The sequence below is a fragment of the Sinohyriopsis cumingii genome, chromosome 12, assembly GCF_028554795.1.
Source record: "Sinohyriopsis cumingii isolate HCF-2022 chromosome 12, ASM2855479v2, whole genome shotgun sequence".
Taxonomy (NCBI): domain Eukaryota; kingdom Metazoa; phylum Mollusca; class Bivalvia; order Unionida; family Unionidae; genus Sinohyriopsis; species Sinohyriopsis cumingii.
In genome coordinates this window covers 11,595,433-11,610,889 of record NC_142972.1, presented here as the reverse complement: position 1 = coordinate 11,610,889, position 15,457 = coordinate 11,595,433, and the positions used below count along the sequence as shown (strand labels likewise).

Sequence of the window (15,457 nt, the reverse complement as noted above, 5' to 3'; positions counted from 1 at the left end):
TTTTGTTAAATTACATATGATTATACATTTATATAAATAGCTAAATACAATTTAACATATGTTTGAATTGAATGTCTGTTTGGTTGCTGGTAGATTAAACGTGCATTTTATATGCACGATCTCTTTGGAATGGCCGTTGCTTCTGTTTAGCAGAATAGAACCCCCCCCCCCCGAGAGCAGCCTAACAACAGAAAACATTAATACATTGTAACTACTGTTGTGAATGTTTAAAATGTTTGTTGTGTTTGTTCCTTGCTAAGGTGACACTATATTATGCAGGTGATATCATCAATACATTTTTATACGTATCGTGTATCAAATATTCTTTTTACAATACAATTATAATTAAATCTGTAAAGTTCATAATATGTGTAACATGAAGCAAAGCTTATGTGCAAGAGATATTGATATTAATACACTATTCGTTGTCATTAACACTTCAGGTAGGAATTCGAAACTTATCATTTCCGTCCATGGCTGTTGACAATGACATTCTCTCCTTTAATCCTTGATGAATCCAGTATTTTCATAGATGTTCTCACCATCTGGGCTGAGATCTGAAAAATTAAAATGTATATAATAACTAATTGTCATTTTAATAACCCTAGAAGTACAATGAGTAAAAAGGCAATAAAAACTAGGAATGCTTCCATACGAAAGGGCCCCCACCCCACTTCCTCTTGTCATTGTGCAGTTGAACAGAGTCCATAACTCAGTATCGGTCAGAAGAAAAGACTCGTATCAAATTAACATGCAATTGACAGTCTTTCAATCGTCATTAAATAAAAATTAAATTTGTGATGAGAAAGACACTTTAAAAGTCAAACACGAACCTTTCATTTGTTAAATTCTGATGGAAGAAAGATGCATATTCAAAATGTTGAACTAGGTTTCTTAATATGTCTTTTAAAGGTAACTGAGCGTAATTGAGAGTCGCAATGTGCAGACCAACGCAATGGACGTAGACGTGCAACACCAATTACTCCTCTCATACAGTGTGGCCTATGGGAGGTTCTGTAAAGACTGTAAATATTGTATGAATTTGGGAAACTATGCGTCAGAAATGTTCAACGTCAAGAAACATAGATTGCTTGATAAAACTTGTTTTACGCGAATAAATAATTTTAGGAATAAAGAAAAAATCTGAATTTCAGTAGAGGCAGCTACTTGTGCAAATCACCTAGTTGGTTAATCAGTTATGGAACATTTATAAAGTTGTTCCTCTTTTAAAATTCCCTTAACACACCATTGCCCCTCTTATTACTCAAATATGGCCATGAATGTCATTGATTTGGTTCAGTTTTGTTTCTTTATTCGCTAATTAAATTATTTAGCTTAATTTCAGTCCTTGGTTAATTAAAATAAATTATAATGCAAAACCTTAATTTTTGTGGAACTAACGTGACTTATCTTTGCTCGAATTTACGTAACGTTTCGGCGACCTCACTTAAAACGTATATCACCATTATGGCTGCCATGAACAGTGTTATAAAGAGGTAACGCCATGCTAACAATGCAAATATTATCGTGAATATTTAATCTATGAAAGATAAAATTCGTCGTTTATGATAAGTAAGTAGGAATCGTATCGAAAAAAATAGCATACATTAATGTCAAGCTGTACAAATATTTGGGAGAAGCTTTCACATTTTGTAAGTTGTAGTGGGTAAGGATTTAATATTGAATTTATGAAAAGATTTGAATAATGTCCAGCTTTTGAAAGGATGATCACTGGATGAAAAATTCCAGATTTGCTGTAATGTATTCATAACAAGATGTTTGCATTATTTGATTTGGAACAGTAGACCATAGTTGACAAAGACCAATTTTATTTGGAGTCGGAATTGCATCACATAAGGAACATTAACTCGTTTGAGCTATTTAATTTACTGCGTACAAAACTGTTTTTTGATCAAGTTCTGTCTTTTGGAAGACCGGTTTATGATCACATTCTTCTGTGAACAGAGATGAATTTATTTACTACTCTAAGTTAACATTTAAAACACGCTTGTATATAGGGTTGACTCCATGTTACAGGTATGCCGTCCACCCCTCTTTCCACGCTCGCTATTAATTGACCAATACCGTTAGTTCCATTTGTGTTGTTGTTGTTTTTGGGATTTAACGCCATTTTTCAGTGCATGATATGATACACATGGCGTAACGAGCCACAGTGGGGTAAAATTGGCCATATTCAGACAGACTTGACCATTATCCCCCCAATTCTCTTTTGGCAATATTTTTTAAAAATGATAGCCAAATTGATAGTAATAGCAAAAATAAAACGTACCAGAAGGAGGGTCAGAAAAATTTTCCCACCATCGCAGCCAATCAGTAAATAGCATATTGAGCAAGAATTTCATGTGGTCATTTTAGCCAATGTTAATCACAAAGAGTGATATGTTAGCATGTACTATACAAATATCAGACTGCACACACTATAGATAAAGTGTACAGATCATGTGACGAACTGGGATACACTGCGAGACAAAACTGAGCATCTGTGTATAACGTGCATCCAACAACTTACAGCAATAAACCAGGGCGGAGATGCGGGTATGGGGTAAAGATATAGTGGTCAGATATTAAGTTTTACGGATGAAGGCCAAAACATATTTCAGAGGCGAAATCGTAGGGGAAGGGGAATCTGTGTCCCCTCTTTCCACTGTGGTATACACTAAAATCTACTGATCCATAACAATTTATGCTGTTGGATTGCAAGGATAGGTGAAATGATCATTATGTGACAGCAGATTTTGATCGTGTCTATATACAAATACATGTGGTAGGAATGTTCAACGCTTACCGTGATTATCTTCGTCTTCATCATCATCTTCAGCAAGAAAATGAACAATGCTGTCATGAATGAAGACATACTGATCCTGCAAGAGAAAATGGGTATAAGAACATCAAAAGACAATGTAGCCTGTCTAATTAATTAATGAAACGAAAGAAATATTTCATATAATTTTGAATACGATTCTGGGGAATAAGATAGAGGAAGTCCGTAAAATACATTCACTAAAATTACAAATTGAAATTATGATGAGAAGAAATTCTTAAAATATTGCAAGTGTTGATATATTTGTTATATTTATAAATATATAATTATATAATTCAATCACTAGTTGGTTTTAATCGTTCCTATAATATGAAGATTTAGATAAATTGATATAAAAGAAGTGGCCTCTCTCTCCCACTATGATTGAAATACGTTTTACATGTCCTGAATTTAGTGTTATAGTTCGTGATTTAGGAGCACATTAATATGTATATATACACATTGTACAAAAGATGCAAGAACAAGATGGCCGCTATCGTTCAATCGGCTTGAAGCAGCTGTTCCGTTTTTTAGTGCCGTTTTCACGATATTTGTGCTTGTTGCCTGTTTTCATCTTCGTTATTGTGTTCATTATGTATTAGCTGTTAAATTCGTATGTGTTTCTTCATCTCCTTGTTTTGGAAACAAGAATAGTTAGAATTTTTCTCAGCTGTCTTGCTCCACTGATTTTGAACAAACCGCCATCACGTGATACTCTCCTGTTAACCCGTTTATGCTACGATGGACCCTCATTAATTGCTTTAAATGTTCACTCCTTGGCTCTCCACACTACATTGTGCTCTAGACTAAACGAACTGGGACTATATTCATCATTACCTAAATGTAAACAGAAGCGACAAAAGAAACGTTGTTTCAAAGCTGGCCGGCGTAGAACAGGAAGAAGAATTCCCTTATTTCGACACAACCATTAAAAAACATTTCGACCGTTAATTTAGATAACCTTATTCAAATTCCAGTTAATTCGTCAACCTTTGTGTCAACTATCCGAGAAATACCTCTGTGCATTGCATTATTCAATGCCCAGTCAGTAGGACCACCGGAAAAACGCACAGAAATAGTTAATTTTATCAACGACCAAGATGTTGACATATTATTCTTCACAGAAACATGGCTAAAAACATCAGGCGATGAGCCCAAGTGTGCGGATCTAACACCCACTGGTTACTCCATCAAGTCGTTCCCCCGTAATTCTCGCGGAGGTGGAATTGCTGTCATCACAAAGAACTCCATGATAAAACGTCTGAACTACACTACAACATTCAATGTCGACCACACATCGTTTGAACTGGTCCAAACCACACTCACACTGGAGCAAAGGTCAGTACATTTTTTCTGCCTATACCGCCCTCCTCTTAGTAGAAAAAACAAGCTGGCTGACTCTCTCTTTTTGGAGTAGTTTCCGAATCTCCTGGACTATGGAAATTTGATAGGTGGCAACCTAATTGTTCTTGGAGATTTCAACTTTCACTTTGACTGTCCAACAAACTCAAATACACATCAAAACTCCTAGATTCCATTAATGTTTTCAACCTCAAACAGTCATTTAAACAACCCACCCATAAACATGGTCACATTTTAGACTGGATTCTTCATAGATCTGATGATAACATTCTACGGTCCTCCCTGGTATCCCATGACCTTGCATCAGATTACCTCTGCATTTTATGCCATCTTGACGTATCAGTCCCTAACCCACCACGTTTATCTACTACTAAGAGAAACATCCTTATGATAAATAGAACTAAATTAATGCACGACATCCAAGCTAACCTAACAACTTGCTTACCTCCTACCGCAGAACAACTCGATAACTGTCTGCGTTCATTACTTGACAAATATGCCCCAGCTACCAAGTACAGAGTATCAGTTAAAAAGTGTTCTCCATGGTATAGCAGTGTTAGGGACCATCTTCGCACTGCTAAAAGAGACCGCCGTAAAGCCGATAGGCTCTGGCTTTCCACCAGACTCACTATTCATAAGCAAATCTATGAAGTCGCTAAGAAGAATGTCACAAATATAGTCCATGCAGCGAAAGCAGCCCACTACACTACTAAGATCATGGAAAGTTCCAGCTGCAAAGAGCTCTTCCATATTACTAACAAGCTAATGTCAAGGAACAAATCAACACCACTTCCAACTACCTTCTCTCCAGTCGAGCTTCCGGACATGTTTGCAAATTTTTTCCGTGACAAAGTACAAACCATTAGAGAATAGCTTGACACCACAATTTGAATTGACTCGTCGTCACCATACAGTTGGGATAGAGAATTTAAGCGGCAACCATTAGCAGCATTTGAACCTGTCTCTATGGATTTCGTACGTACATACGTGATGAAGAGTACACCAAAGTCATGTGAGCTTGATCCAATTCCAGCATCACTGCTGCTTGAGTGCTTAGATCCAGTATTGCCTTCACTAACTGATGTTATTAATACCTCTCTCTCATCTGGGGAATTCCCATGATTTTTCAAAACTGCCATTGTAAAGCCTCTGCTGAAGAAACCAACACTAGACCAACTACCGCCCAGTTTCTAATTTCCCATTCATTTCAAAAATCTTAGAAAATGTTGTTCTATCCCAGCTTGCATCTCATCTAAATTCAAACAGTCTTTTTAGCAATGTACAATCTGCATATCGCCCTTGCCACAGTACTAAAACTACTCTTTTAAAAGTAGTTAATGACATTCTCTCTGCATTGGATAGCGGAAAGATTACAGTCCTCACCCTCCTTGATTTGTCTGCAGCATTTGACAAAATAGACCATGATATATTACTTCACCGTCTCTAGCATGTATTTGGCATTCATGATACAGCCTTACTGTGGTTCAAGTCCTACTTGGCCAACAGGGCACAAGTTGTATCTGCAAATGGAATACACTCCAATCCAGTTGATCTATGTTGTTGTGTTCCACAGGGGTCTGTTCTCGGACCTGTTCTCTTCATTCTGTACACTCAGTCGCTCTCAAGTGTCATACACCGTCATCCAGTGTCTCATCAATTGTACGCTGATGACACGCAAATATACAAATCTAGCCACCCAATTGAAGTTGATGCTACCATCCAAGGTGTAGACAGGTGCATTTCTGATGTGAAATCATGGATGACTTGTAACAAGCTGCAGATGAATGATGATAAAACTGAGGCCATTCTGATCACAACACAAATACTTTCTCATTCACATCCTTTACCTAAAACAATACATATCAGCAACGCCAACATTAAATTCACACAATCAATACGAAACCGAGGTGTTACTCTGGATAGTACTCTCACATTGCACCAACATGTCATGAACATATGCAAGGATGCATATCTTAAGCTGAGACGCATGAGCTCAATTCGCAAATATCTTTCAGTTGATGCCACTAAAACTCTTGTGTGTTCATTAGTACTTTCAAGACTGGACTATTGTAATTCAGTTCTGTCTGGTTCATCTCAATATCTACTCCAGAAACTTCAAAAAGTTCAAAACACAGCTGCTCGGATCATACTTAGAGTACCACGATCATAGCACACCTCCCCGCTGCTCTGTACCCTATACTGGCTATCCATTTGATCCAGAATCAAACACAAAATTTGTTCTCTGTGCTACATTTCACTGTCTGACTCTAGTCCAATATAGCTATCGGACCTCACTCATGTGTACACACTAGCAAGATACTTACGCTCCTCTTCTGACAATCGTATATTCATTATTCCAAGTATGAAAACAAAGTCATATGGACAGCGTTCTTTTGTATACCAGGGCCCAGCAACATGGAATGAATTGCCCACTGAACTTAGACACGAAGACACAGTGATCACATTCAAGAAGGCTCTCAAAACTCACTTATTTCGACAGCAAGAAAAAAACTTAAAGACCTAATAATGTTTCCTACCTGAAATATTCTCAGCATGCTTTTTTATAATGTTTTTCTAATTTCATGTTGTTTGTTAATGTAATAATATTATTATATTTCTTATCTTATAGGTGTTGTCTAAAGTTGTAAAACACTTAGAGCTTCTAAAGATTAGGCGCTATACAAAGTCCTCATTATATATATATATATATATATATATATATATATATATATATATATATATATATATATATATATATATATATATATATATATTTCTTTTCAAAACAAATTATCCATTTTAAGATATAATGCAGTAGGACATTAAGTGCACACATTGTTGCTAGAAATGAGATGGCTCAGTTTCTGTTTTGAAAACTTGTCATATTTTTATATGAAGGAGATATAACAAAACAATAGACATATTTGACTAATACATTGTAAAACAGATGCAAAATAGTTTGCTTGTCATGTTCAGAAATTTTGTTCAGTCTGCTTCTGCATAAAACATGACCGGGATGGTGCTTAATTAACTTAAGTATGTAACATTTGTCTCACGTTTCAACTATTTATTATTATATTTTGCAGGTATTTTTCTGTAACACGTACCTCTGTTTGCACCATATTGCATCGCTGGTCCCTCAGCTGATACACCAGGTGAAAGATGTCTATTTCGCCATGATTCTCGACAAACTGCATCAGGTAATCTATTGCAATGTATGTGCCAGTGCGTCCCACGCCGGCACTGAAAAACAAAGACAACATAAATAAAAAATAAAACAGGACAAAACCAAAAGTTTCCCCGAGAATCTTATTGATAGCAGAGTTTTGATAGAGAGGTCTAAAATTGGTAAACATTATATTTGGCAGTAACCAGAGTTTCTTTATGCATCGTTTCAGAAATCGACAATAAATTATGCAGTAATTATTAGATAAACGCTATGAGCAAGTGGGATACCAAATGTAGTGTAGGGTGAGGCGAAGAAAAGGGTTCTGGTCGGGAAAGCGAGAGCTCTTTAGCGCAAAGATTTGTCTCTGCCAATAGCCATTAAATTCCCTTCCTCCAGACAAAAACAGACACACACGCAACGCACGGTATAACTGTTCTTACACGAGGAAATAGTGTCTAAATGATTCACTGCATGATGACAGCAGTCCTCTTCACAATTGACCCCAATGCGCATCTTTCTCCATCATTTTGGATTTTTTCTTTTTTTTTGAAAAATGTTACAACATATATATATCAGGATGAAATGTGGTCAATTATGTTCGGCTGTTCACGTGTTCATAATCCTTTTTCTTCGAAATTTCTAATTAACACGTCATTTGTACGTGCGCGTTGACAGTGCTGTGCAATATTATTTTGTTGCAGATTTTGGCCCATGTTGAAATCAGGCTGGGAAGTAACGACATTATCTATGTCTATAGTTACTGATATTATTACCATGGAAATTGGGCAACTTCTTGAAAACTTTTTAATGTTTAAGGGAAACTTCCAACATTTTTTCAGATGAAGAAAAACTTGGAAGAGCAGATTTCAAACAGTCCAACCCATAGTTGCCTGGAAATACTGCATTTCTTTATTTTCTGGGACATATTCATATACTGCAAGAATTATGTTTTGCGGAATTTGTTCCAGCAAAATATCTCTATCATTGTTGACATATAGGTCAGCAAGTTAAATACAATCAGTGTTTAATGCCTAACTTTGATGTTATTTCTTAAATTAAGTTTTAAAAAATGCTCTTTCTTTCTTTCTCTTTATCTTTTTACACACACACACACACACACACAGAGAGAGAGAGAGAGAGAGAGAGAGAGAGAGAGAGCTGGATGTACAGATCCTCTACCACTGCGACATACATCTATCTGACCGGAGACAGGAGATATCGTCTGACGTTTATTTAATCAATATTCCACATGGTAATGTCCAAGTCAAATCATTGTATAGCTTAAATGTGCCAAATCGGTTCATCGAAGGGATACAAAATGATGTACAGTTTTTCAAATACGTCTCCTATGCACTTAATAAATTGACCAGCTTAGGGAGCGCGATGGAGTGAACACAACGAAAACATAACGAAGAATACAGCAAAAATCATGTAAAATCTTTGTGTAACGTCGTGCAATAATACTTCAAATCGTTAACGTTAGCCGAGTGACCAGTGGGAGCAAGCGATGTTAACGATCTTGACGATTGTGAAACATCCAGCGAAGGCAGCGAAATATTTAACGAAGACAACGGAGACGACACGGACAATGAAGATCTTCGTGATCATGGTCAAGAACAATTTAATTAGAGAGATGGCTTTAGCATATAATATATGGAACACCAATGGTGTTTACACGTATGCACATAAATGCATTAACGGGAAATGATACTCATCCCGAAGAGACAGAGGGAAATTCTGTGTACAGCTATTGAAGTGCAGATACACAAACCCATAAAGTCGATACTCAGTTGTAAAATACGGGAGAGCAGGCGGTTTTGTCAATTCGAGATCGACATAAAAAATTGGTGCGGCATACTAAAAGCGATTTAGCACAATCGTCAAGGCAACAGTGGCTGCGCTGGTTAGTAAAGTCACGAATGAAGCTGCTGAACAACGTCTGACTGAGTTGCACAAGCTAATACTGGTTCGATGGTCGAAAATCTGGCAATGGAAAGGGGATTACTACTGTGGGCGGGACGCAAAAGGTATGAGATGAAACCGATTATTTGTGAAGTTTTATAATGGAAAAATTTCCGAGATGCACCCGATACCGCACATGATATTGACGTGCCTGTGTCGGTAGATAGAATCATCCGAGATTTTCAGTATCATCCGCATTCAGCTGGGGTCCCTGATCAATGCAATTGAATATAATTACAAGTGAAGGAGAAGTTTTGGTATTTTTCGGGTGCATGCCGTTAAGAAATCGATGGAAAACTTATACAAGCTGAAGGTAGCGATTACCCTGACGGTACCAAGGATGGATTTGTCAACAACGTCATTATGACCTTGTTCAACAGTGCACACTATGTCATCGACTGAAAGAAAATTGAAGCATTTTTGGAATACATCGACTTTGCCCCGACGGATTCGGCAGATAAAGCGACATTTACGCGATGTCTGCTGACTCGTCCATGATGTTCCATAAAGTTGGAGCCGATTACGCCGATTACCTCGAGGCAAACCTTAGATTTTTATAGCGCCGATGACATCTTCATGCGACCCCACCCAGTATGTCAATTTTACCAGTAAAGAAAAATACATGGTTACACGTGAGTGTGCCTGTTTCACCCGGCCGCGCTCCATTTGGACAAGGTCTGCCTGTCGAACAATTATACTTAGGGGTAACATTATTATTTGAAGAAATGTGATAGACCACCAAAAAAAGATACGGATGCGAAAACCTATTTAAAAAAACGAAAAACAAACAACAACCAAAATACGACCGCTGTATTCGCGAAATACAAACGATATTGGCATAACCGCTTCCGCGATCACAGTTCGGTCTGGTGTTGATGGAATTATGACACGATGCCTATCGGAGGTACAATGTCAGAAATTCATCCATAGCAAACGACGGGTCTGTGGCGCTGAAAAATAATAATTTCACAAAAGATGGAAATTCTCTAGGTTCCCGAAAGCAGCCTCATTACGGTTGGTAAACTCTCCCAGGTGACCATTGCCACAAAATAGTTCGAGATCGTGTTGGCGGAAATGGGTACAGAACCTGGGCGGTAGTGCGGAGACAGAATCGAAACAGGCAATTGATCTGCATGCTGAAAAATCAAGTAAACGGTCGCATACACCTTCGGCGGCCTTGAGTTGTCGCGAGAGGGTATCACGGGGGTTCTCAAGCTAGCCTCCCTTTCGTACCCCTTGTTTTGTCACCCACGGATATTTATCGCGGTACATATGAACAAGTCGGGGGTACAGAAGGAGTTAACCGTAATCAGTAACGGAAATCTCAAATCCCGTTTATGACACTGCTTCTGAGGAGACAGCCGCCGTCATACAATAGTATGGCTCATCTCGTGACATAGGACTGCTGAATACAGAAATTTGTCGCGGATTCTATAATACCATGCTATAGAGGTTCTAATTCTTTCATCCATTGCTGTTTTGCCCTATATCGGGAAAACGTACTAAAAAAGGACATTGTACTTATTTATTTAGCTGCAACTTAGGAAGGAACATTTATCAAAATATTTTATACCGTATGTAATGACAACAGCTAATCAATTATATATTGAGAACGAATATTACCTATATGGTTAGCACTGTCCGCTCTGTCTGGTATATACTTTACCTGCCTATAGTAATTTCTACATGCCTCAATTTCTATCATTGTCTGTGTATTAGATGAAAGTTAGTTTCTGTATCGTCATGCGGGCGTTAGTGTTACGCACGACTATGTTCTTTTTTTATTCGGGAATGTGTTCATAGTCGAGAGCGTATAGGGGGATGGTGCGTGCAGCCAAGGCAGTTATTGTCTTAACCAGCGACTTGGGTTGAAGCTCTGTCGAGAATGAATTAAAAATTCCCTAAAATGCACGTTAATGTTCTTTCTCAGTATATATTAAATTTTAATCTACAAGATAACGTAGGATCCAGGGATAGCATTTTCCCGATATGTATGTATGTATGTATGTATGTATGTATGTATGTATATGTGCGCGTGCGTGCGTGCGTGTGTGCGTTTATGTATGCATGTATTTATGTATGTATGTATGTATGTATGTATGTATGCATTTATACATTTATTTATATATGCATGTATGTAAATTGGATGAAGTCTATACAGAAGAGAACATACCTGCAATGGACTATAACTGGAGACCTTAAGTTTGGTTTCACGTACTTTCTCACAGTGGTCACAAAGTTTATGAGTGAAGTCGGATCTTTCGGACAACCCATGTCAGGCCAGTTCAGATAGGAAAAGTGGAACACTTTCCTTTTGTCATTATCCTAATTAAATGCACATATACTTAAAAGACTACGAGCTAAAATGTATCTTGCACATGTTTTAACATCATTATATCTTTACATATGAAAATGAATAAATATTTCGGGTTACTTTGTCGTAAAATGTACGATTTTGGTGGACATATTAGCGATATAATTATTGGATTGAATGGGAATTTCAATTAAAAGAATAATTAACAATTAATAAGTGTAGAGAGAGAGAGAGAGAGAGAGAGAGAGAGAGAGAGAGAGAATTCTTAGCCAAGGTCGTTGGCGGATATGGCGACAAAATCATAAAACAATAGCAATATATTTATAAAAATTATCTGAAGGTTGTATCTAATTTACATTGTAGAAAGGGTACAAATAACCTTGATGTGATGATATTCGACAAAACGTCAAGTAAAGATGGATGAAAAGAAAAGTTTTATTATTTTTTCCATTCAATCGTTGTAAGACGAACACGAGGTGCGGATGGACGGACGTGTGGAAGGTTGCATGTAATGAATGTAATGACTTCAGAATGATGAATTGATGAAATATACACTGGGTATATGGCATGTACGGATTTAACATTAAAACTATATAGTTACCAGCGTTATTTCAATGACTCGTATGACGTAATCGTGGATGAAAGATTCTGAAGTGACGTTAACAACTAGTTCACCGTAGTATACAGGTTCTTTGACATCCGGCCAGTATTTGTCACATTTTACCTGTAAAGAATTTTCATGAATGCAAAAAAGCATTTTATCTCATATTATAAAATACCCTATTATTTCTAGATGTGTTTATTAGTTTGTTTAAACAGACGAACAATGTATATTAAAGAAGTTTTACAATTATACTCCGTATAACTGAAATCGATTGGTCGCCGCATTTGTCTATCTTTTCTTTAAATGTGAACACATCGATAATTCCAATAATCCGTTGAAGTATACCATCGATGACACATAAGCACACATACACTTTGTCATTGTTGGTGATTTCAGACCCTTCTCTCACAGAGCTATGGTTAGCATTTCGACCATCAACTATTACTCCAGGCATGGAGAACTTTCGAAATGTACAATCGCAGCTTCTTCATTGGTCAGAATGCATTTGAGTAAGAGTTGAGTCGAGTCAAGTGTTATGACGTGGGGGTCATATATAAACTCGTTCATCCCAGTTTTACTTTTACTCCCCTTTTTTATTCCCGTCCTAGGACGGGCAATAATAATAATAATAATAATAATAATAATAATAATAATAATTTTAGATAGTCATACCTTTAACAATTTTCATCCAAGTTTCCCTGAATTTTTAGAATATGATTGATTAAGGTTTCAATCTACTAAGAAAGGTTTATGTTAAGTGCCATGTCGTCTGATTACAGTGGTAAACAAATACATACAAGTAGTACCACAAAAAAGTCGACGGTTTCCACAAAATCTTTAAATGCTGCTGAAGTCTTTGTCGACCACCATCGAGACCCAAAGTGAGATACTAGAGTGTTATTTGCTTTTATGTTAGTTATTGATGACCTTCGGATACCTGGCATTGCTGCCTCGTGTCTCATGGAAAGCACAAATTTACCATCAGCATAATGCACAAAATTACTGATTATCTATTTAAAAAAGCATGTCATGTACCTGAGATTATAATTACAAATTGACACCCACATAATTAACGGGGGAAAAGCGATTATCTCTAGATCACAGTTTGTATGTTTTTGAATGCATGAATTTAAAAAGGATTTATATAGTATGATACCAATATAATCAAACAGAATGAACCAAACATGTTAGAGATTTCTAGTTAGTCACAAGCAGGATTCGAACCTTCGCCGTTATTACTAGCACCCATCATATAGCTCCCACGCACAAGCGGTCGAATTCCAATCGGCCATGCGCTCATCCTCCCCCCTCCTCCACCGTCCCCGAATAAACATGGATGGAAAACAGCTAATGGATTTAGATAGAAGCAAGTGTAACATCTAAATACAAAACATCAATGGAAAGTAAGAAATGACTCAGACACAATACTTCAAATGTTGCATTAATTGTTGTCCTCATAGCTTGGTTTTGTTGATTTTAATGGAAAAAAACGAGTCCCTGTTTTTTTCTTGTATTTTTTTTTTATAAACGATGTCTTTGCCTCCTCTCTTGATGTTGATGTCAATCGTAGTTTATACAACTCTTGATAATGTGTATCACAAAATATTCAAGCACTTAAGACGACATCTTTTGGTAAGTGTATGAAAACAACAACTGGTTTGTACTAAAATTCTAAATGGTCATGAACATAGAGGTAGAGGTGGGGAGGTTAGTGAGGTAGTGTTGCATGTAAGTACATATTCAGCATGTCCTCCCCACAACCACATCACAAAAAACACTATTGAAAAATGCAAACGAAAGCTCTTTTTTATTATTTGAAATATGATTTTAGACACAAACTACAACAAGCATCAAACCTTTCCATTTTCCATGCATTTGGTGAGCATAACGATAATGACCGCTTCCTGTTCCCACACCATCCTCCAGAAATCATTATTTGTCGCCGGCAGAGGTCCCTGGGTCGCTATGTACTCCCTCTTACCGTTTAGACCCTGCAATATACATTTTTGATGCGTCTTGAACTAACACATTGCTTAACAGAGTTGCAATATTAAGCAATCGATTATCTTACTAATATGAGTATCAGAAACCAAATTTATAACAGTCAAGAAAGACATTACGTGCAATATCGCTAGAAGTTTTGATACACTTGCCTGTTAGATATTTATGTTTATTGGAAGATTTTATCTTTCTGAAGAGTTTTTTTGTGTTCTTCTTTATCGTTTCATTTTAGAAATTAACTTTCAGCCGGTACCCCACTGCAGCATTGTGCTGACTTTCCTTCTAGACCCTATACATAGCATACTTTATACATATATATTCTTAATTTTCCAACCTGTCTTTCATAAAATATTTCTTCTCAATTCAAATTTGTCCGTCCGAGACAGCCGTCCATTGGCTTGGAGCAAACCACTATTTTTTTGATAGCTGAATGAATGTTAATTAAAAAAATGCAATAAAAAAAGTTATTCATGTACTTAGTAGGCACATTTTGACAGGGTGAAACACAAAATTTTATTACAAGATTAAATAATTCTTCACCTGAATGTAGTTTGCATTTATATAGTCCGAACCTGGCTCATCCTCGATTGGTAGCAATTTAACCCTTGAGTGGTCAACTGGAACAAAAAAAAATTCATTAATAAAACGAGGCCATGATATATGCAAATTTTTAATAAAAAAAATAGTAGAGATTATTACCAACTTACATTTGGGAAGTACATGATAGTACGCCTTCGACGGTTAGACAAAATTGAAAAAGAAAAAATAAACAAGAGAAAAATAAACACAAGAATCAAAGAAATTGACTCAAAACGGACAAGTAAATCCAAATTTATATACAGCATGGATTTTAGTCTTACTAAAAGAAAATGATACAGCGCTGAAATCTTCAATACATTGTTGATTCTAGGAAGTTAACAAATTTAGATATTTAAACATATTTGAATTGCAAACATGAGTGAAATATTCATTTGGATGGAAATTATAGGTTCAGGAAAATAAAAATATGCTTACAGGCCAAAATATTGGTGTATCGATTCTTGGACCTGCAGGCCTGCATTTGTGCCGCTTCGGTCGAATGCTTAGGCTCTACATCTTTGAGTTCCTTAAACAATATAATTGTTCTCAGACAATGAAATCCATTTAATATATATGGGGCCCCGAGTGGCCTAATGGTCTAAAGCGCTCAACGTTCCGGATCACTGCCATCTCACCTCTGTCTGC

At 36.8% G+C, this 15,457-nt stretch overlaps 1 protein-coding gene across 1 annotated transcript; it reads right to left on the bottom strand.

Annotated features, from left to right (window-relative positions):
- Nucleotides 1-359: 359 nt before the first annotated feature.
- LOC149786008 (receptor-type tyrosine-protein phosphatase O-like) lies at nt 360-15,391 on the bottom strand. The gene is made up of 8 exons (XM_089976299.1): nt 15,248-15,391; nt 14,774-14,850; nt 14,089-14,223; nt 12,230-12,352; nt 11,488-11,639; nt 7,291-7,426; nt 2,807-2,882; nt 360-557 (listed from the first exon to the last, which is right to left on the bottom strand). The coding sequence occupies exons 1-8, from the start codon at nt 15,291-15,293 to the stop codon at nt 502-504; spliced, it is 801 nt and encodes a 266-aa protein (XP_089832425.1). The 5' UTR covers nt 15,294-15,391; the 3' UTR covers nt 360-501.
- Nucleotides 15,392-15,457: the final 66 nt, after the last annotated feature.

Excerpts from the sequence above, each read along its gene's own strand:
- LOC149786008 (XM_089976299.1), bottom strand. The coding sequence starts at position 15,293 with ATGCAGGCCTGCAGGTCCAAGAATCGATACACCAATATTTTGGCCT. Across the intron at positions 14,851-15,247 it reads ATACACCAATATTTTGGCCT|TTGACCACTCAAGGGTTAAA; the intron begins GTAAGCATATTT and ends TTTTTGTTCCAG. Across the intron at positions 11,640-12,229 it reads GAGTCATTGAAATAACGCTG|GATAATGACAAAAGGAAAGT; the intron begins GTAACTATATAG and ends GCATTTAATTAG.